At 34.4% G+C, this 22,243-nt stretch overlaps 1 protein-coding gene across 1 annotated transcript in view; it reads left to right on the top strand.

The window, feature by feature from the left end:
- Positions 1 to 13,547, top strand: part of LOC114331567 (probable serine/threonine-protein kinase clkA) — a 44,596-nt gene extending 31,049 nt beyond the window's left edge. Inside the window, exons 2-4 of the mRNA XM_028281171.2 lie at positions 6,461 to 6,781; positions 11,951 to 12,221; positions 13,308 to 13,547. Coding sequence (XP_028136972.1) covers positions 6,461 to 6,781; positions 11,951 to 12,221; positions 13,308 to 13,500 — 785 coding nt within the window. The 3' untranslated portion in view covers positions 13,501 to 13,547. The remainder of the gene's footprint in view (positions 1 to 6,460; positions 6,782 to 11,950; positions 12,222 to 13,307) is intronic.
- Positions 13,548 to 22,243: the final 8,696 nt, after the last annotated feature.

Genomic DNA, 22,243 nt, shown 5'->3' with positions numbered 1-22,243 from the left:
GGAGAGAACATAGTCTACACCTATGTTAAAAAGAAACGGATAAAGCACGCATCCCTGTTTGACTCTAATAAGTACTTTAAATTAGTGTCACGCTGCATTTCGTCACATAACATTCCTTAATATGTCACCTTTCTTCTATTTGACATATCCCTTTTTTTTCTTGAAAGCAATAATTGAAAATAGGAACTTGTATTTACGAAAATATTTTCCACTGTTTATTAATATCTTCAGGTGTATCAAATATTTGTTCCCACTAGTGTTCTTCAAGCAGGGATCTAAATGTTACTTATTTTGTTGATTAATAACCCTTCTGTTGATGATATTTGTCTTGCGGTTGTCACAGACTTAAAGGTTAACATTTTTATCTACTGAGAGATCAGATATGTGTACTGATATTGCCAGAGCAACTGGATGCGAGAGACACAAGATCAAAACAGATGGAAAATTATAAGGGAGATCTATTTTTAGCAGTGGATAAGCAAAAATTGAATGATAATGTTGTATTGTTTAGACAGACAGCTATTTTGGTTGATCTCGTTGTTTCTTCTTTTACTTCTGCTTCAACGTTTCCCTAGCCTGATAGTTCTATGGCTAAGTATTTAAACATCACTTCTTGCTGTATAATCGATCCATTCATCGACCTAGAGTTTAAATGATACATGTTTCATGTTATACCTGACGACATCCCTGCAGTATTAGTGAAAGCTGATACAGAAAAACTCCAGGAACAGCTAAGAAAACTCTTTCAATACTACTTAAATGGTGCCGAATTACTAAAAGAATGGAAATTATCTATCATGCTAACTATGCACAAAAAGGGCAGCAAGGATCAGTATGAAAATTACAGAGAAATTGGGGTAAAAAGTACAATAAGTAGGATATATGGGAAATTTATTAAGGACAAAATAGAAAATGACAAAAGAGATTACAAAGCAAATGAGCAAGTTGGCTTTAGAGTTGGGCGGTCCACAGTAGACCACTTGTACTCTATTACGCAAGTTATTGAGAAAAACAGACCTCAATAAAGAAGTTCACCTGATGTAAGTAGACCTACAAAAATCATATGACAGTGTGTCCCTCAGCAAATTATTGTCAACACTACAGCAAGCCAACATTAAACATGGTCTTATCAAATCACTCAAAAGTCTGTATAATGAAACGACTGCAGAAATTAAAACTGGATGAAGGATGTCTGAGTGATTTAAGGTCACAAAAGTATTGAAGCAGGGATGCTCTATTCGCTGATTCAAAATTTATCTGGAAAAAGCATTTAAGCTGAAGGAAAAAGCACTCAAGCAAATATTTGCTTTTAAATTATTGTCTTTTATATTGATTATGTTCTACATTTGATCTGAACTGAACCTGCTTTCTTTCTAAAAGCAAATTGATTTGTTATAATATTACACTCCTGATTTCTATTATAGACCACAGTTATAACTATCAAGAGAATACGTATGTAATACTTAAAACAAATTCTAATAGACCGTAACTTTCGGTTTTAATTAATTAATACAGGATGTTCTTAAGGACAATATAATACGATTAGCCGAAAACGTACGTCATTGTATAGAAAAATAGTCAAGTACAGCGTTAACGCGATAATTAAACAAAATAAACAATGAACTACACGGTTATTTAACCTTGATTAAGAGTAAATAGAGCCTCGTGTAATTCAATAAATGTCCTGTTATATTGTATACGGAATCAAAGTTATTTCTAGCATATAGGTTAGCAACAGAGTGAAACTTAAATAAACCGATATTTTATAAAAAAGACGATAATAAAGTAGTCTTCCTTTATTTAACACACCATTATTCCCCTTCAAAAGAAAGTAAATGTTAAAATATAGGAAGATAATATATAGTGATTTAGAAATGGTGCCGGAATGAAGAATATCCCAGCCAAGAAAACGAAATAGTTGAAAAAAATATGACAGGTAACTAATCATAGGACGAACATAGATAATGAAAAATATTTTTATAAACAAAGGAGAAAGTTTTTCTTCATTCTTCTGAGTACCTCCTCATTTCTGACAATCTGACTCGGTCAGTCCACGGGATTTTAAGTATTTTCCGATATAGCCAGATCTCAAAGCTTCCGATGTTCTGTACATATCTTCGTTGAAGGTCCATGATTCAACACCATATAAAAGGACAGAAAAGACGTAGCATCGCAGAATTCTTATTTTTATATAACAATAGACAGGTTATGGCTCTTGAAAAAAGCCTCCATACGGTTAAAGATTTATCTAGCTTTTCCGATGCGCGCTCTTATCTCTTGGTTGTTGGTCCATTCTTCATTTATTATGGTGCTGAGGCACTGCTGAGGAAATTGTAGTGCCTCACTCTTTCTACAGGGTTTAGTTGATGTAGAGTTGTCCTTTTGTTGTCTTTTTCTTGCTAATGATCATAAGCTTTGTCTTCTTTACGTTTATATTGAGTCCATATTGTTGACTGTAATACGTGATTTTGTTCATAAGGACTTGCAAGGTCTTTCTAGGTTGTCCTCAAATATTATGATCACTTCTACACATATGATGTTGTTTAGCCGGTATCCATTTAGTATATATCCATTTAGTAGAACACCTTTCTCAGTTTCGTGCAAAGCTTCGATAAATATTCTTTCAGATTAGGGATTGAAAATAAGAGGAGACATAATAGAACATTGCCTCACTCCACGCATGATCTTCATATATTCGGTGTGTTCACCTTCAACTCTGGTTTTTTTTTTAAGTGCAATAAAACCAGATTCAGTCATTCTGTTGGTATTTCTCCAGAACCTCGATTTTTGACCCTTCGCTTCGTTATCGAACTTATTCGCTTCGTATATTAAACATATACGAAGCGAATACATTCGATAACGAAGCGAAGTATCAAAAAGCGAGGCCCAGAGCTGCATATATGTTGAGCAGAGCCGGATTTAAGGCAATGGGAGGCCCCTGGGCAGAATTGGTGTGGGGCCCTACCTCCTACCATTAAAAAAATTGTTGTTATAACTATAACTATGGTATACAGCCAACTAGAGCGTCTTCCCTTTTAGAAATTAAAAAAAATGTTGATCTACTGTTATAAATATATTTTTATATAATAAAAAAATACAAGAGCTGTATCTTGATACAGTAAAATATTACAAATAAACATAGTAAAATGTATGGTTAAAGTCCGGGTACTTTTCGAGATTTTTTAATTGAAAATTCCTTGATTATGTCGGACATGTCTAGTGGCTTTAAGAAATCATGTTCATTGCTCATTATAGAGAGATGATTCAAACGCTCTTGGTCTATGATAGACCGAAGTCGATTTTTAATTAACTTAACTTTTGACAATGTTCTTTTTCTACTTCAGTTAGAATCAGAACTAAATATAAACGAAGTGTCACCACAACGTTTGGAAACCCATCATTCACATTATTTTCTTTTAGCAGTCGGTACATTTGAAGTTCTTCACTTATATTATTTGATGGGCCGGTTTCTTCTTTAAATTAATTGAAAAATTCTTTAAATTGTACCACCTTGATTGACTCCTAGGTTTTCATCTAAATCATTGCTATAAATGTCGGTAAGCTTCAGTGAGTGAGCTTCAATTTCATTGGGAGTTAAATTTTCCAAATAAGGTAAAAGTCCAAAATTGGAATGAATGTATTCATAAACAGAAAGCCTCTGACTTAAAGAGGAAATGTAGTGATCTATCATTGTGATAAAATTTTTAAGTCCTAAATTCCTCTGATGTTATTATTTCAGTCTCTGAAAAATATTCCTTAAAAGAATATAAATAAATTCATTAAGTGATCTAATTGCCGCCACTACTGAATTAAGGTCAATATTTGGATTTTGGACAATATGACTTTTGCTGTTTGTCCTCTATAAGATTTCATTCCAAAATATTGCAAATATTCCTGTTTCCAATAAACACAGTCGATTATACAAACCATTTGCATCGCTACGAGTTTCGAATTGTTGCTCATCGTCTTCTGAAATTTTGGGTAATGCTCCTTTAATCTAATTATAACCTTGACTAGTGCTTCTGTGGCGTCACTTCTAGATGACCATTTAGTAATATTTACTCTTTTAGGAACAATAATATTTCTGTTACGGTCAGCGTTGCTCTCGCTCAAAGACGCAGTTTTAAACATTCGATTAAAAAGTTGTATCTATATGTAGAGGAGGTGAAAAATACATAATATAGTTGATAAATAGCCCTTTTAAGAAATCAAAGAATGCTATGGCTGCAGGACAATACTCAGCTGCATCTTTTGCAACTAAATTTAGAGAGTGAGCTGTATACGGAATCTACAACGCCAAGATATTATGTTATCTAATTTTAGCTAGAACACCATTGTATTTTCCACTCACAACTGACGCATTGTCGTAGGACTGTCCCCTGCAGTTTTTCAAATCGACTTTTAAATCATTTTATTGCAAGAATGTCATTAGAGAATTAAATATATCTTCTGCTTTATGACTGTGATTTGGCAAAAATCTGAGAAACCTTTCAACAGGAGTGAAAACTTCCATGTAACGAAATATCACAGCTAATTGATTTGACAAAAATTATTCTATGTGAATAATATGCTGATTTTTTTAAGTTTGGGGCTTTGTGGGGGCCCCCTGGAATGTGGGGCCCCGGGCAGCTGCCCAGCCTGCCACCCCTTAAATCCGAGCCTGATGTTGAGTATCTTTCTGATTATTGCTATTGATTCGTTGTCCATTAGTTTGAGTAGTTCTGCTTGTATATTATCGGGACCTGCTGCTTTTATATCCTTTAGCTCTGTTATTGCAGAACAAACTTCCTGCTGTAATATTCTTTGTTCATCATTTACCTTTTCTTCTTTCGTCCATTAGATTCAGGATCTCATCTGTCATCCATTTTTTTTTGATTAACTTATCTGCCTTGAAGTGTTTATCCTTTACATTTTGAACTATTTCTGTAATCTGTTTGATCGTTTGTTTTTCGTTTGATTTATCTCTAATAACACTCAATGTCTCGTTTGACGTGGCTTCCTTCATTTTCGTACTAACGTCTTTTAGCATACTTAGATCGTATGATTGTGATTTCTTCTTTTTTGCACTATTTTGAGTTTGACCCGAAATACTCCCACCAGTGGAACGTGGCCCGTCTCCAAGTCTGCTCCAAGATAAGTCTTGACAGATATAAATCTGTTTCGGAATATTTTATTTACTAAGATTAAGAGCCGGTTGTTCGAACGCTAATCAAGTTCCCTTAACAACCATCAAATAACAAAATCCGTTGTTCGTACGCCAATCAGTTGATTGTAATCGATTATGTTAATTATCATTATTTAAAAAGACTGTATGACTTGTACACACTTCTAAGTAGGTCAAACTGGCAAACAGGTGTATGTTCTCAAAAAAATTTAATAGTGTGTAAAAAAAAACACACTACCAAATTTTTTTGAGAACATACACCTGTTTGCCGGTTTGAATTATCATTATGATAATTAACATAATTGATTGATAGTTAATTATTAATTAACATAACAATTATTAACATAATCAATTAATCTCATAATTGTAATCAATTGTTTTCAGCAACCCAATCAAAGTTGACATTGACAGTTGGTGACAGTAATTAAATATTTGATAATGCTCAGTTGATTCCATTTTTGATTAGCGTTCGAACAACCGGCCCGTAATCTATTTGATTTCTATCGATTCTCCAAGTGTGCATGTATTCGCGGTGTGCAAGTACTTGGAGGGGATATGAGAAACGATCGTGCGCGAATAGCGGAGAAATCTTGCAACTTTCTTAAATAATTCATATTGTCAATTGAAATTGTCAATATTTCATACCTACTGTCATTGAAGAAGAAAAATTATATGTTGCTCACAATATTGATATGATATGCAATTACTATCTATATAAAAGTATATTTAATTAATTGTATTTTGCTTGCAGTACTTCATTTTAATAACCAATTTTATTTACTACATACAATTGTTTACCTTTTAATAACATAACCTAAATCCTATTTTTTCTTTTTATAATTTTTTTTGAGCTACGGCTTTGACAATAATCCAGCAACCAAGACCAATATGATTGACCAATATAATTAAAAGTGCGAAAAAAGTTGCCGAGCTATGAAACCAGGCGTCGCTTTTCCGAACTTGCACGGTCCCAATAGCAAATCAAGTATTTGTGCGCGACTGGGATATTGACTGCACAACCTATGGTTTTATTCACCTAATCATACTTGACTTTGATTTTTAGGACAAAAACCTCTAAAAACAATATAAATACGATAAAAAATTCTACATTATATAGAAAATCAAGTACTCCATCTTATCATTTATTCTCGGAATTATGCCATAACATGCTGTCCAATTATTTCAAAGATTATATTTATTAAGCCAACAACGTTTTCTCCAAAACTTGCTTGGACATAGCTGTCTAAGCTGTCTTATTATATTTAAACTAACACACACCTTTTTATCTTTTTCTAGGTATTGCCAATTTTGAAGCAGATGCTGGGTTTAATAAGGCAGACGAAAAAAAGTTAGTAAATAACATCTCTAACGCAAGATACGGAGAGCAAAACAGCAATAAAAATGATCACTTAGACGCGAATAATTTCAATACAGGAACATTTTATCAAAAAGATGGCGTAGATCAGAATAATTTCGAAGACAAGAAACTACATCAAAAAGGCCATCATAAAAACGGATTTCATAATAGTTATCACAAAGACGAGGTTGGAAGCAACTCTAGTTTTTATGATGACGGTAGCGATGAAGGCGGCCATCACATCCTAAAGAATAATAAAGGTAAAGCTATTTTAAAATTTTACTCTTCTTCCTTTCTCTTAATTTAGGATCAAGTCTTGTTAATTCTTCCAAGTAGGTTTTGAGACTTTGATGTCCAGCTCTCGTACCATAGTTTTGGAGATCTTCCAGGTGACATCGATGTACCTATTTGTAAATTTCAGATCATGCAGTTTTTTCGAGCCTTCATTGGCCATTTCACTGATGTGACCTCTCAACTCTTTGCGTCTCTGCTCCGTCTTACGATATCCCGGATACCGCATTGTTTTCTTATAAACTCATTTCTTTTTGCCCGTAAGAGTGTACAATCCGACAAGCAAGACCTGGCGGGTGACCTTCTCGTATTGTGTATTTCTCGTTGTGTATTTTCGCTCAAGGTCACCCGCCAGGTTTCGATTGTCGGATTGTAACCAGAAATTGATCTCAACATTCTTATTTCAGTTATTCTTAGGAGCCAACGGCGTAACCAGGATGATCCTAAGGGGGGTTACACCTTTAAAATTACTTGATTTGTCAACAACACATATTGGTGTTAAGCGTATAGAGCTCAAAGTAGATCCCAATGGGGGGGGGGTTATAACCCCAAAACCAACCCCTGGTTACGCCTATGTTAGGAGCTTCTTAGCTACAGCTGTTTCCGCTATGATCTCGATCGCATAGGTCATTACTGGTCTTGCACAGGTCTTATATATTCTCACTTTACTTACTATACTCATATGCTTGTTCCACTAGTCTAGATCAGGGGTCACCAATTATATTTCCTGAGGGTCCGTTTCGAAAACTTATGACACTTCCGGAGTCCGGAGTTAACACTACCTGTCTGGTTGTTACAAAATGTACAGTTCGGTACATCTACACTACCTGTTCGGTAAACAAATCAGAAGGGTGCAGTGCGAAATTTTTAGGCAGAAATTGTTTATAACAGTTTTTTTAATAAATCCAAAACATCACCTTTTTTGCTCCCGAAAATATGTTTTTAGCATTTTTGGGTTATCTTAAACAAAAATGATTTTCTGTCATTTTTCTCAAAACTTGATAGATTTCAAGTTTTAAGCGATTTATAAACTGAAAAATGTGAAAAGCATTTTCGAAGCTTGAAAATTCATGTGTACATTATTATTTTTGCCAAGTGCCTAAATTGAAGTTTAAACATTCAATTTCAAGATTCTGATAAGTTATCGGGGTTTATTTCAATTTCGACCGTTTGTTTTTATTGGCGTATTTAATTAGCACATTGGCAATAATTAATTGAATAAATAAATAAATCATTAAGAAAAAAATATGTTAATAATAAATTATAAAATTTTAATACATGTGAAGTATTTTTTGGGCATTTTTTGCATAAGTACGTACAATATGTATAATATGCGACAGAGACGCACCATAAATTTCGATGTGCGGCAACTTAAAAGTCGAGTGGACTCGCATAATTAACAATTAAAAAACAACGGTCTATATTGAAGTAAGTCCCGATTACTCGATAGAATCTTAAAATTTAATTTATAAACTTCAATTTAGGCACCTGGCAACCTGAAAACTAATAATTTACATATGAGTTTCCAAACCTCGAAAATGCGTAGGTATTTTCACATTTTTCAGATTTTAAATCGCTTATAACTCGAAAACCATCAACTCTTAAAAAAATGACAAGAGACCTTTTTTTTAAATACAATTTTCGGGACTAAACGGTAATTTTGAATTTGTATAAACAGATTGTTTTGTCCGGCATCCCGGGCCCCTTTTGATTTGTTTAAGGGGACATTTTTGAACAGGAATCTATAAAAAAAAACGCAGAAAATTTGTCGTTCTTTACAAATTTATCAGTGAGAAAAATGAGTGAAAATAAAAGTTTAGAGTGAGTTTGTTGCAACTGATTCTCATTGGGAGTTTAGATATTCATCTGTTAGCTGAGATCTGTACCGATTTTTAATAAAGTGCATTCTTGATAAAGCGGCTTCGCACACATAAGTTGAGTCAAACATAATAATATACAATTACATGGCCAAATATTTTCAAAATTGCCAAACGCTATATTCTGAATTTAATGACGGTCCGCACAAAAGTAGCTCACGGTCCGGATGCGGACCGCGGTCCGCTAATTGATGACCCCTGGTCTAGATAATGGATCGTATGAATACAAATGAAAATGTAGTTCATACTTCAAATTTTGGAGTACATACTGCACGTGGTAGTATCTACTCTTATGTAAGGTGAGTAGAAACTCATCACATCAAAATATTTTTATTCATATGAAATGGAGTATAAACTTATACTTTATGCTTATACTCATGAGAACATACTCGGAGTTTATACTCTCTTTTTATTCATACCACAAAATGTCTCGTAGGTATCCAAATATCATTGCTGTTCTGTTAGTCTGTGTTTGACTTCTTACTTGAGGTTTCTGCTACTGGTAATGTTGACTTCTAGATATGTGACGTTGAAGAATGGACTGAGGCTGCCTCCATGTCACATCCCTGTCTGTATAGGTATTTTCTTAGTTAGCTAGTTTTCCGCTCTTACGGATGTACTGTCGTTGGTCTTCATTTCTTTGATGATTGCGCGAATCCCGGGGTCTATATTTCTAGATCTCAATAATTTAAGGACATTTCGTTTTGTTCCATTTCCAAAACCTAGATCCAAAGATCAAGTCTTTGTCGGTCTATAATGTAATGTTGAAGTTTTTCAATCGTAATATATTCTAAAGAATTATAAAACTTTTATTATTATTATAATTTATTTACTCTTTTTGGAGTACCTACTTAAGAAATCTTCTTGTTGGAACTTTACTACGCTGAGCAGATGGTTTATAATTTTTGAAAACCGCGGAGGTAGTAACCAAAGAGATTTCCATCTGTTGTAAATCGGGTAGTATGGAGAACGATATTTATTGTTGGTTTCTGTACTGCTAGATTGAGAACTTATTTTGTTAATTATAAAATTGTTTGTTGTGGCATGCTTAAGTAAAAATTATTTGATGTGTGATTAAATCACAATTAAATAGGGAAGTTGCACATTTTTGATTTATTACATAATAATACTTTTATTACATTTCAAACGATCCAAATCTCTTGTGACGTCATATCATAATATTTTGCAATGAAATTTCTCCTATCTCATATAAAATTATATAGCATTTTCTTTACTTTGGAGTTAAATACAGTTTTAAAGAGATAGTAATGCATTGTGTGTTTGTGTCTACTATGGAAAATAAATTTGAGAAATTATTTAATTTGACTCATTTATATCGGCAATTCAGATACATATGATACATTTTAAAGTAGAAGACTTTAAAATGATATTGCCAATATTTATGAGTTGCGTTCCTGGGACGGCTTTACTGAAAGATAGTTCATTCGATTACATGAACAACCCCAACTCAAGAATATCCGTCACAAAAAAATTATAGCATGTGATCTGTCTTTAAAAAGACAACCATATGCAAAGGTGACATTAAAATTCTCGCGTTAGAGATCTTTAAAAAAAGATGTTGTGTTGAACCAGATTCTGAGGTTCTTCAACCAGGATGTTCTTCTTCTTCCTGGACCCCGCTTACCAAATATTTTTCCTTGCAGGATAGTTTGTAGGAGGACATATCCGAATTCGTTTCTTATAATGTGTCCTAAGTCAGAAGTATTGTAATTTTTGGGATTTGATGGTGGTCATTATCTCTGCGTTCTTCTTCATTCTTCGGAGGACCTCCTCATTCTTGACTGGGTCAATCCACGAGATTTTATCCACCGACATAGCCACATCTCAAATGCTTCCAATTTTTTGCACATATCTTTGTTCAAGACTCACGATTCAACACCATAAAGAAGAACAGAGAAGACATAGCATCGCAGCATTCTTACTTTAAACCAAGAGAGAGGTTGTAGCTCTTGAAGTCTCTCATCCGATTAAAAGTGGATCTAACTCTTCCGATACGCGCTTTTATCTCTTAGTTGTTTCCATTGTTCAGTTATTATGACACCGAGGTAGTTGCTTCACTCTTTTTACAGGTGTTTGGTTGACGCCGAGTTTACCAAAACCCTGTAGACAGAATGAAGATATAAATACTGGGTTGGGATAAAGTATGGAACCAAGCAAATATCTTTGAAACGGAAAGAGCAATATTTATGAAATTTTGCATACAAGTACAGGGATGCAACAGGCATCTGTTGCCATATTTTCTGTTACTGCTCCACTTCCGGTTTCACCGGAAATACCTATAACTTATTTAAATTAAATGGGACACCCTGTATATTTTTGCGGATTTTAAAAGAACTTGTTATTTTTAATTAATTCATACCAAATTTGGTAGAAAACATTTGTTAAAAAGTGTGTGTAGATAATTTTTTGTATTAATACAACGTAGTAGGAAATAAACGAGTATCATCTATACTGTAGACTAAAATTGTTGTTTACATGAACTGCACGACTTATTTGAATTTAGTATAGTAGGTAAAACTGTTATTGAACTAATTGACAGAAATAAATTGTATTAAAAATGGTTCATTTAAGTGTAAAAATCGTATTGAAATGTTAATGATAATCGGTTATGGTGAATTTTCATTTTTTAGAAGTGAATTGTCCAAATCGATGGATTGGACGTAGAGGATTCATAGAGTGGGGCGCTCGTTCTCCGGGCCTCAACCAGTTGGATTTTTTTTCTTTGGGGTTATCTAAAATAAATTTGAGACAAAGAATATTTGATGAATGTGAATACATGAAGAAATCTTGCAAAAAGTGACTCACGAATTTATTTATAGGCTTGCACGTTGTCAGGATGTAAACAGCAAACATTTCCAACATTTGAAATTATTTTTTTAATTTTTAATATCATTGGTCCAACGTAAATAAATTAACCTATTTTTTAACTGTAAAGAGATTTATTTCTTATTTTAATAGTTTTTTTCCGAACTTGGTATATATGAGTTAAAAATAACAAGTTCTTTTAAAATCTGAAAAAATTTACAGGGTGTCCCATTGAAAGTAAATAAGTTAAGGGTATTTCCGGTGAAACCGGAAGTGGAGTAGTAACAAAAAATATGGCATCAGATGCCTTTTGCGTCACTGTATTTGCATGCAAAGTTTCATAAATATTATTCTTTTCGTTTCAAAGATATTTGCTTGGTTCCATACTTTATCCCAACTCTGTATATGAGCAGTAATGTATATTTTATATTTTAGGTACTTATGGGAATGCCATGGAAGATAACAAGCAAGGCAATCATCTCGATCACACCTATCGTGCCAACGAAGGTGTCAACCAAGGCCAGTTTGACAATGCTCATATATATGACGGAAATGTCATGAACAACCGAAACTACAATAGACAGCAACATTTGGATGACAGAAGACTTGCTGACCAAAGAGCTGGATCCTTCAATTCGGGGGAACACTATAACGAACATAGATACGCGGATCCTCCTTATGATACTGGATATAATAACTACGGCAGGTATAACAACTTCTTCTTTATGTGCCGTTTGCCAATCGGAGGTTGGATATCATCATCACTATCTTTACTCTATCTACCGCTGCTCTGAAGAGTTCTGTAGAACTACATTTAAATCAGTCCCTAAATTCTTCAACCAAGACACACTCCTGCTTCCTATACTCCTCCTGTAACACCACATTTCAAATGACTGTAGCTTATTTTTGCTTCTTCATCTTGTGTTCTTGCTTCAACATCCAGCTTTCAAGTCTATATTGCAGTATCAAAAACACGTAGCATCTCGGTCTTTATTGCAGAGAATTGTTTTCATTTTTACAAACACATTTCTTGTTATTTATATCCACCCCCTTAATTCTGTTGTTTGACTATTAATGTCTAAAATCCAGGTTCCTAGGTATTTGTATTTATCAACCCTTTACCCTTTCTATCGGTACATCTCCCAAATATGTATATGTTTGTTTGTATATTTGTTTTCTTAGTTATTATCATGTACTTGGTCTTTTTTTTATTCATTTTTAGTCCATATTTTTCACAGAAACTGTTTGTTTTGTTTAGTAGTAATTGAAGTTGTTCAACAGAGTTTTCCATAATCACGGTGTCATCTGCATATCTTATGTTGTTATTATATCTTCCGGTTATTATTATTCCTTCACTTTGAGATAGTAATGCTTCTTCAAAAATGGCTTTACTATATAAAAATTTTGATTCCAATTTCTGTACTGGCTTGTGTGCTCTTTGATTCCAGTAAAGATTTGTTATTATTCGTAAGCCCCTTATGTTCATGGTTTTTGTGTTTAGAAGTTGAATTTTTCATGTCTTAAGTACTTTGCCAAATTCTTTTTCAAAATCAACGTAACAAACATGCACATCCACATTCATATCCATGTACAATTAAGCTATCATATTCAAAGCAAATATCGCATATCTGGTTCCTAGTCCGTTTCTAAACCCAAACTGACTAGTATCTATTCCTTCTTCCAGTTTTTTATTTCTACTACCATGTATTATTTTCAAGAACAATTTGAGAACATGCCTTATTAATGATATTTGTTCTGTATTCAATGCAATCTTTAGCGTTTATATTTTTAGGTATAACAACTATGATACCTTCAATAGGGATTATCCCAAGAGACGGATTACCATTTTCGAAGATCCAAGATACGAAGCTCATCCTGATCCAGTAAGATATAATGATGATTACATAGAATTAGATGTAAGACCTCCAAGGCGTTATCCGGATCGTAGCTTTGATCGAAGACGATCTCAACATGATTATTATTAAAGACGTGTAAACTAATGTAATCAGTAACGAATTTTTTTTTTGTAAAATATATATGATTTAAATTATTTCAAATAATAATCAATAATATACATCTGATGTTAATAATTACGCGAAAATCCAAACAAATACCATTGCACATCATATTTCACTTTTTTCCTTATTTTTTATATTTTATTATTTAAAAATTACTTAAATCAAGAAGTTTAATGTAAGGAAAACCTTAAGAGAGAGAAAGAATTCAGGAGATGTTAACAGAGAGTTAGATATAAGAAAAAGGAATTCAAGGCAACGACGAAACAATGTAGAAGCCTGAGTAGAGAGGAAAGACGAAAATCGAAGTGAAACACCTTCTTCTTTGTCTGCTGTGTTTGCATGTAAATGATACTACACCGAGAGAACAATTTGTTTTCTCCTAAAACACTGATTTCTTTGAACTATCTTTTTTAAAAGTTACCATATCATATTAACATAAACATACCGCTTCACATAATATTATAAAGAAACGAGTTTTTTAAACACAACTCAATAATTTCTTACAGATAATTTCTTTAATACTAAGAAATGCATTAATGGTTAAATTTTAATTTTCTTATCCTAAGATTTTTGTTTCTTAAATTGAAAACTACAAATATTTTGCAGTATAAGAAAGTTAATCCATATTTATATTTGTGAACAAGAAATTTTCTTGCAATCAAATAAATATTTTAAACCACAAGAAATAATTCTTCAGAAATACCTTCTGTAGTAACTGTGGTTATTAAATAAAAACTTTATCATTAATGCCGAAATGTTACTTGCAATGCGATTTTCTTCCACAAAAGAATTGCGCAGTAACCATTATTCACTATTTGTGATTTAATCTCAGTGTTTGGCAAAATGGCGTGGAATTAGTTCATTTTCTTACATGGATTTTGGACTTGTTGGTTTTCTTTAAAATCTAAGGGATAGTTTGAAGGTACGTACATATAGGTATTAAATAAAAGTAAATTGATTAATTTAGGTAAGATGTAATAATAATATTGTTGCATATCCGAATATATGTAGTTCTAAAAGAAACATAATAGTATCTATATATGCATTTTAGATATCTATAATGATGGACAACTCTGAAATAAAGGATCTTATTCTAACTGGGAAATAAGCCACAATTTAACTTGAAAAATGATTTTATTGACGTTTCAACTTCCACCTCGGATAAATGGTAGAACTGTATACAGGTAAGTTCCTTTATAAAAATGTGTATACTTATGTATAAACTATAATATGTTTCCTGAATGTATCGTCTACTATATACAATCCTACAATTCAACGTTATATCAAACATGGCGTGTGCTTTATTTGCCATAAAGTAATATTAGTTAGTCTAAAAGAAACATCTTAACGGTTAAGAAATTTAGTTAATAGGTATAAAAGAACTTAAGAATTAAACTAATAATATTTTTCTGTAATAAAATTTCTTAATGATTAGGTTTGCTGTTTCTTTTAGATTATAAAATTACAATATTATGTCTGCTTCAATGTTTTACATTGGTTGTATTTTTCTTCTTGTTTTAGCTAAACAATATTGTGTAAGGTAATATTATACAGATAAATAATTAATATTTCATATACAAAAAGAACAAAATTAACAAAGATGGTAGGATAAATATAGCCATATTTGAACTAAATACCTATGATTGATTATTTGTTGAAATGCCAAGAAATGTTTTTGGATTGTAGACTGTTTTACTGATACCTACTGTTCTTATACCAAAAAATTAATAGTTTTTATGAGATCCGTGTATTTGTTTTTTTTTTGTATTTCCTTTTGTCAAAATAAGTATGTACTTATATCCTTATAAAAAATTTTTTATTAAAATAAGTTTACTCTTTCTACATAACGGTTTTGTTTTAAGTAATTGCTGATATATAAAGTGCTATTAACAAAAAGAAGGAAAAATTAAGGAAGTTGGATTTGCCTCTCCATCCTTTTATTATTGTATAGAAGCCAGTGGTTTACGAGTGGAGAAATTATTTAAATGTATTAATATCTAACGTTTTATATCTTGTTTTTATTATCTAATAAAGAATAATTTTACCTTAACAGAATGATTTACTTCGCCGTATGTAATATCACTTTATTTTTAAGAAATGTAACTTAATTCTAAATATACAATTATATCTGCGAAATATATTTCTTAACAATAAATACATTAATTAATGATGGTAAGATAACAATATTCCTTACTAAGAAATATTATTGCTCAGAAAGAAGAGTTCTGTAATGCCAAGAAAATATATTCTTATGACAAATATAATTTCTTTCTTACAAATGGGTTTGCAGTTAGCAAGAAAGTGATAGTTCAATCATGCTTAAGATATATTTCTTTGGGTATATTAAAATTTGTTTGAAATATTTTAGAAAATTATATCTTACATACAAAGACATATTTCTTAGGCAATATATGCCAAGTCGATCTTTCTTAAATATTAATAAAGTTTCTTTATGCCAAGAATTTTTTTTCTCTCGGTGTATGTATGATAAATCATCATCATTAATGGCGTTATAACTTTTTCCGAGTTTTTGCCGTGTTTACTATTGCCCTCTATGTTTGTCGGTCCTGTGCCACTATTTCCCATTGTCTTAGTCCCATTTTCTCTAGATCTCTCTTTCCACTTTTTTCTAGGCCGTCGAGGAAGATCACCTTGGTGTAAATCTTGTACTCTCTGATAGTGATATGGATGTAGAAGTTGTTCCCGAAATGTTCTATGAACAACGTTTTTCGATATTCCAACCATTTTAGCCACATCTCGTGTGCTTACATTTGGATTATTCTCCACAGCATCTAAAATGTCGTCTTCTACATTCAATCGATGGATACTTCTTGTTCTTCCGCTATTTTTTTTTCGGTACAACAGAACCCGTTTCTAATAATCTTTGAGAATCATTCACAAAAGTTCGAGGATTAGGAGCTCGTCTTTCGGGATACCGATGCACATAAATTTGGACAGCTAAATTACTGTTGCATTGCGCTTCTCCATAAACAATCAACATATCATGATATTCTCGGATGGAAAACATTTTCACGGTGACACTAAACACCATCGCGTTTACACTAAACATAAAAAATGTTCCAATCTATCTCGCACCGATGAAAACAGTACCTACCCTTTACAAAGTAACGGATATACTATTTGAATTACCTACCAATTCCTCGTTGTTTTGATAATTCACTTGTTTCTCGAGAAAGACTCGTTCTTTTGGTACAGAATAAAACTAATAAATTAACCGAAATATCCAGATGTCCGAAACAAATTCTTCTTTTGTTTGATGTTGAGGTACCCCGACAGGTTCTAATGTAAACACTGACTTGGGGGTATTCAGGGCCGGACTGGTTCATAAAAAAGGCGCCAGCCCAAATTCTAAAAAAGGCGCCAACCTAATATCTAAACAATGGCGCCAGAACTCCCTCTTAAGCTTTGACATCAAACTTTTTTGAAATCCTAATGCGTGTAAAGTAAATCAATATTACAAATTTTAATTTAAATCCATAAAATAATTTACTATTTTTATTGAGAATAGTAAATTATGTTAAGATTCCACAAAAATATAGCTTCAGTTTCCCAGTATCCGTTTTACTCTACTACACTCTTTGATACTCTTTGAAGACTCAAAAACAATTTTCGAAAAGTGTGAGTAATTTTCACTTGCTACTACAAAAGAATCTATTGGTTCAAAAACATTTAACAAAAATCATGATGATTTGTGTTCAATAGAAGTCATCTTTTGAATTTTTTTAAAATCCTTTACCAAATTCCATATAACACAAAAGTAAACCTCGATAAAAAATCCGCAACCACACACGGTATCAGGCGATCCGTGACTAAGTGTTGAATGGCCTAACGTCAGACGGTCGCAAACGGAGCTCTCGGAGAACTGGCGAGAACTATATGGATAAGTATTTAATCACGCAGGAAAAAGGGAAACAACAAAACGAATAGATAATTGATCGAGTCACCAGTGATGGTACAGCTGGAACAAGCTATGAATGAGATGATAAGGTGTTCATTGTAGTAAAGGGAACAAAGGAAAAGTACTCAGCGAAGAGGCAGGAGGAGACTATGATCTTCGGAAGAAAATCTGTTGGAAGATCTCCAGTCAAGGGTAGCGACCTGATCAAGACCAATCTTCCAGAGGAGACAACCTTGCAAAGGAGCTCCTCACTTGGGGAGAAAACACCTAGAGACTTAGAGAGAAGGAGGAGAGCTCGGACATAACGGCCATGGTAAGAGCAATAGAGAAACTTACCAGCGTTACAAATAATTTAGTGAAACTAATGTCCGACCAAACAAACATTAAGGTCGAGATCAAGAATGAGGTACAAAACCTTAAGAGAGTCACCGAAGACATGAAGGTTACTTTCAGACAAGTCGCCCTCGGCAGCATTAAGAAACGAAATAAAATAGTGTAGAAAACCGGTGAGGAAAACAACGTCCACACATTTCGACGAGTTCTTCCCCGAAAATCTTAGTGAAGGAGAGATACAAATGATCGCAACGGTCCTGAACTCGGGGGAAAGGACCTTTGAAATAATAAAGAACATTATAAAGTCGAATTGGAAGAGGATCACTATAAGGTCGCTAAACCGGGAAGAGGGAATAAACTTGCAGGCGCTTAGTAGTGGTCATGGAACATGGACTTTCGGTGAGGAAGAAAAATTTCCACGAACTGATAAGGGAAAAACATGAACTGGGAATATGTGCAGGAGGTGCAAACACACCAGGAGAGGTGGAGAACCTCCAACTTAATACTATGACTACAATTACAAGGAAGAGTCAGAAGGAAGAGAACCGAGGAAACCGTCAGACTATTTTCATGGTCCCCCGTAGAGACAAGGGTGACGGAAATGGACAAGGACGAGAGACTACTGGCAATTATTTATAAATTGAGGGAAGACATGTAGACCAGAGAGGCATACCTAAGAGTAGTGGGGGCGACAGAGGTAGCAACCTCAGGAAGCTCCTGGAACTCACCTTTATGGGTGTGAACCTACACCTCGCGCTGGAGGAGTATAAACTCGGGGAAAGGAGAGTGGAGGCATAGAAGGTGATCGTGAAGGGAGGCAGAAAATCCTACGCCGAGTTGCTCAAGCAAATCAAGGGTAGCGTAGATGCGAGGAAGAAGGGGATTAGCGTTAAAAAGAAAGCATAAGAGGGGAACCTCATCCTCGAAGTGACAGGGAAAGAACAGATCGAGCGCCTGAAGAAGACTATCGTGACCCGCACGGAGAGAAACGCAGTAGAGGTTGTCCGGGGCTATCAGGTCCAGGTGTACCTATTGATAAAAACGGAGGAGTCCCAAGGTAGAAATCCTGAGACAAGTTCGGAGATATACCGGCAGCAGGGAGTCTGACGACGTCAAACTCGTCTGTATAAGGGAAATAGAGAACACAAACGTCACGGTTGGACTGACACGTATCGCAGCCAAGAAGGCACTGGAAAAAGAACATATACCTATTGGCTGGAACTCATGCAAGATACGAGAGAGACTGCGTGTCCAGGGGTGCTTTAGATGCCTGCAGTTCTGGCATAGTAAGACTGACTGCAAGAGAGAAAACAGGGAGGACTCCTACTACAGATGTGGTAAGGAGGGGGCACCAGTCACGAGAGTGCAGTAATAAGACAACTTTTTCCCTCACTTTTAAAGAATCCGGTCACAGTGCCGACAGCTTACAGTGCCCGGAGTGTAAAAAACTGATCCTGGAAAAGCGGGGCCTCAAGAGACACCCTGCCACAAGCGATGACAAAAGAGTGGGTGAAAACACCTAGAACCAGGAATCAGACAGCATATGGGTAAGTAAGTTAGAAAGATAAGAACCATCTAATACGCAGTTCCTTTAAATAAATGTGGGAAGGGCGAGGGCCGCTCACGACGTTGCAGAGTCACTCGCACGAAGGGAAGGTATGACATTTGGTCTTTCGACGGAGAGTCGTTAAAGATAGGAGATCTGACGTATACGTGGTAAACCGAGGTATTGGAATCACCAGACACTCTGTTAAGAATGTTAACAGGTATGTTAAGGCATAAGTTGTAGATCGGCTGGCGTAGAATTGTTATGTTTCACCAAACGTCCCGCTTCGAGAGGGGCATACCTATTAGAATGAATCCACGCCATGGCGCTTACCGTGCTAAATGACGGTAAGCCACCTACGTTCGTAAGAAGTAATAGTGAATCCTTTCTGGACCTCTCGCTGGTTTCAACATCACTTCTAAACAGTGTCATAAGCTGGATTGGTTTGGAAGAACAATCGCTCAGCTTTCATAAGTATGTGAGTTTTGAACTAACGAGCAAAAGGAAAAAACGGAAAGATGAAGATAGCGATCTAAAAAGATTTTCAAATCAGGAAGCTTTTGTGGATGCACTTGGCTTGATTGGTCCGATATGCGAGGATGTGAAGGAGTTGATCGAGAGATCAGGCATCAGATAACCAAATAGCTTAGATGCGACGCGTAGTGCTTTTGCGTATAAATATTCGTTATTTGATAAACAGCGGAAATTGATACCCACGAAAGGTGCCCCAATCGTAAAAATGGTCTTTGAGGGCGCCGCTCGTTGCATCTAAGCTATTTTTTATAATAGAAACAGCGGAAATTGATACCCACGAAAGGCGCCCGAATCATAAAAATAGTCTTCGAGGCGTCGCGCGTCGCATCTAAGCTACTTATTATAATATTTAGAAACAGCGGATATTAACCCTACGAAAGATGCCTGAATCGTAAAATGGTCTTTGAGGGCGCTGCGCGTCGCATCTACGCTATTTGATTATCTGATACCTGATACATTATTTAGGAGTTTGTGACACAACAATCTTGCATGTATAATGTAGTTTTGGAGCACTGAAAACTACACCTGTATATTTTAGTACAATTATGGGATGCAACACTCTTTGTATCAGGTATCAGATAATCAAATAGCTTAGATGCGACGCGCAGCGACCTCGAAGATCATTTTTAGATTTGGGCTCCTTCCATAGGTATAAATATCCGGTATTTGATAAACAGTGGAAATTGATACCCACGAAAAGCGCCCGCATCACAAACATAGTTTTCGAGGGCGCCGCGCATCTAAGCTATTTATTACAATAGAAACAGAGGATATTGAACCTACGAAAGGCGCCCGAATAGTAAAAATGGTCTTCGAGGGCGCCGCGTATCGTATCTAAGCTATTTGATTATCTGATATGTGGTATTTTGTTGTACCCACTGGCTTTATTATGTAGGTTTATGGTGCGCCTTAGGTGCCAAACGGCGAAATCAGAAGCAAGCAACAATCCCATTTTTTAGGGGAATGATAGCTGCAACATTTTTGTGTAAAGGCTCAAAAAAATTTTTTCAGCGTGTAATTTTTTTAATGGATGGATACTAAGCAAGGCAAAAGGCGCACCGGCCCGCGGGCCGGTGGCCCATTCCGTGCCTGGGGGTATTCCGATATGAATGGACAAGAGTTTCATTGATATTTTCATTTTATTACTTTACAGATGTAACAGTAATAAACAGTAACCCACTATTTTCTCTAATTGTGACCATGTACCTTTAACGTTTTGAATTGCAGAGTTGCCATAATTCAATTTGCATTCCAAATTGTATTTTCGTTTTTTGGCCAAACGGGTGAATTTAGAAAAAAATGTCATAAGACTTTTTTGACCTACATGGTGCCTTCTACCTACACCTTTAAGGAAGGCACTATTTTCGGGGACACCCTGTATATATTTGAAATTAAAAATCATACGAAATTTTCTCTTTTTCACCCCTGTGACTTATTAAAATATTCATTATAGAAGTTCTCGGGGACTTCAGACCCTCAATAATACTGTAATATTTTATTCTGCGTTTAAATTTTTCAAAAATACTAATTAGTTTTCTCAGGATTAAAAAAAAATGAATACGATAATAAACACACGAAAACTTCCTTCCAGTACGGGGTACACTTGAAAACGAAATGAAATTATTCGGCACTTCGGCAGAGGTAACAGCATTGTTTAACAACGAATTCTCTTTTAAACAATGGTAACACAGAGAAGCTCGGGGTATCACGATAAGGAAAAGCTGTTACATTTCAAATGGTCAAGTAAAACATTTATTGTTTCAACAATTGCGTTTATTGTTACCATAAACGCATTGATTGTGGTTATTAAACGCAGTATTAGATTGATTAATGCATTCGTTGTCATAACAATCAGTTTATATCTATGGAATAATCATATATTACTCTATATTAACAACATTTGTACATTGTTTTAATGAAATCTGTACGTTGTCACGATAAACCAAGGTAATTGCTTATCATCTACGAAATCAAGAAACTGTTTTGCTGCCAGAATTATTTATTAAATATACGAAACTAACTTATTGGCTGAATAAATTGAGTGTTATTGATTAATGTACTCTAGTTATTTTCACAATTATTATTCAATCATTGTGACAATAACCAAATGCATTCATCAATGTCTAAAAGTTGAAACAAAAAATGAAATTGTTGTTACAACGAAATACTATTCAATATTCACTGTTAATTAATATTACGAATTAATTTTTTTGAGTGTACAGGCAAGATACCTTAAAAATATCAAAACACATAAAAATAAAGGAATAACACCAGCTTTCAGAACAAACAACAACTTAAGCAAATACATTAAGAGCAATAAGGACCAGAAGAAAAGCAATTGCAGAGTGGTGTATACAAACTGACATGTGATGACTGCC

Source organism: Diabrotica virgifera, chromosome 6 (assembly GCF_917563875.1).
Source record: "Diabrotica virgifera virgifera chromosome 6, PGI_DIABVI_V3a".
Taxonomy (NCBI): Eukaryota; Metazoa; Arthropoda; class Insecta; order Coleoptera; family Chrysomelidae; genus Diabrotica; species Diabrotica virgifera.
This window is presented reverse-complemented; position numbering and strand designations above follow the sequence as displayed.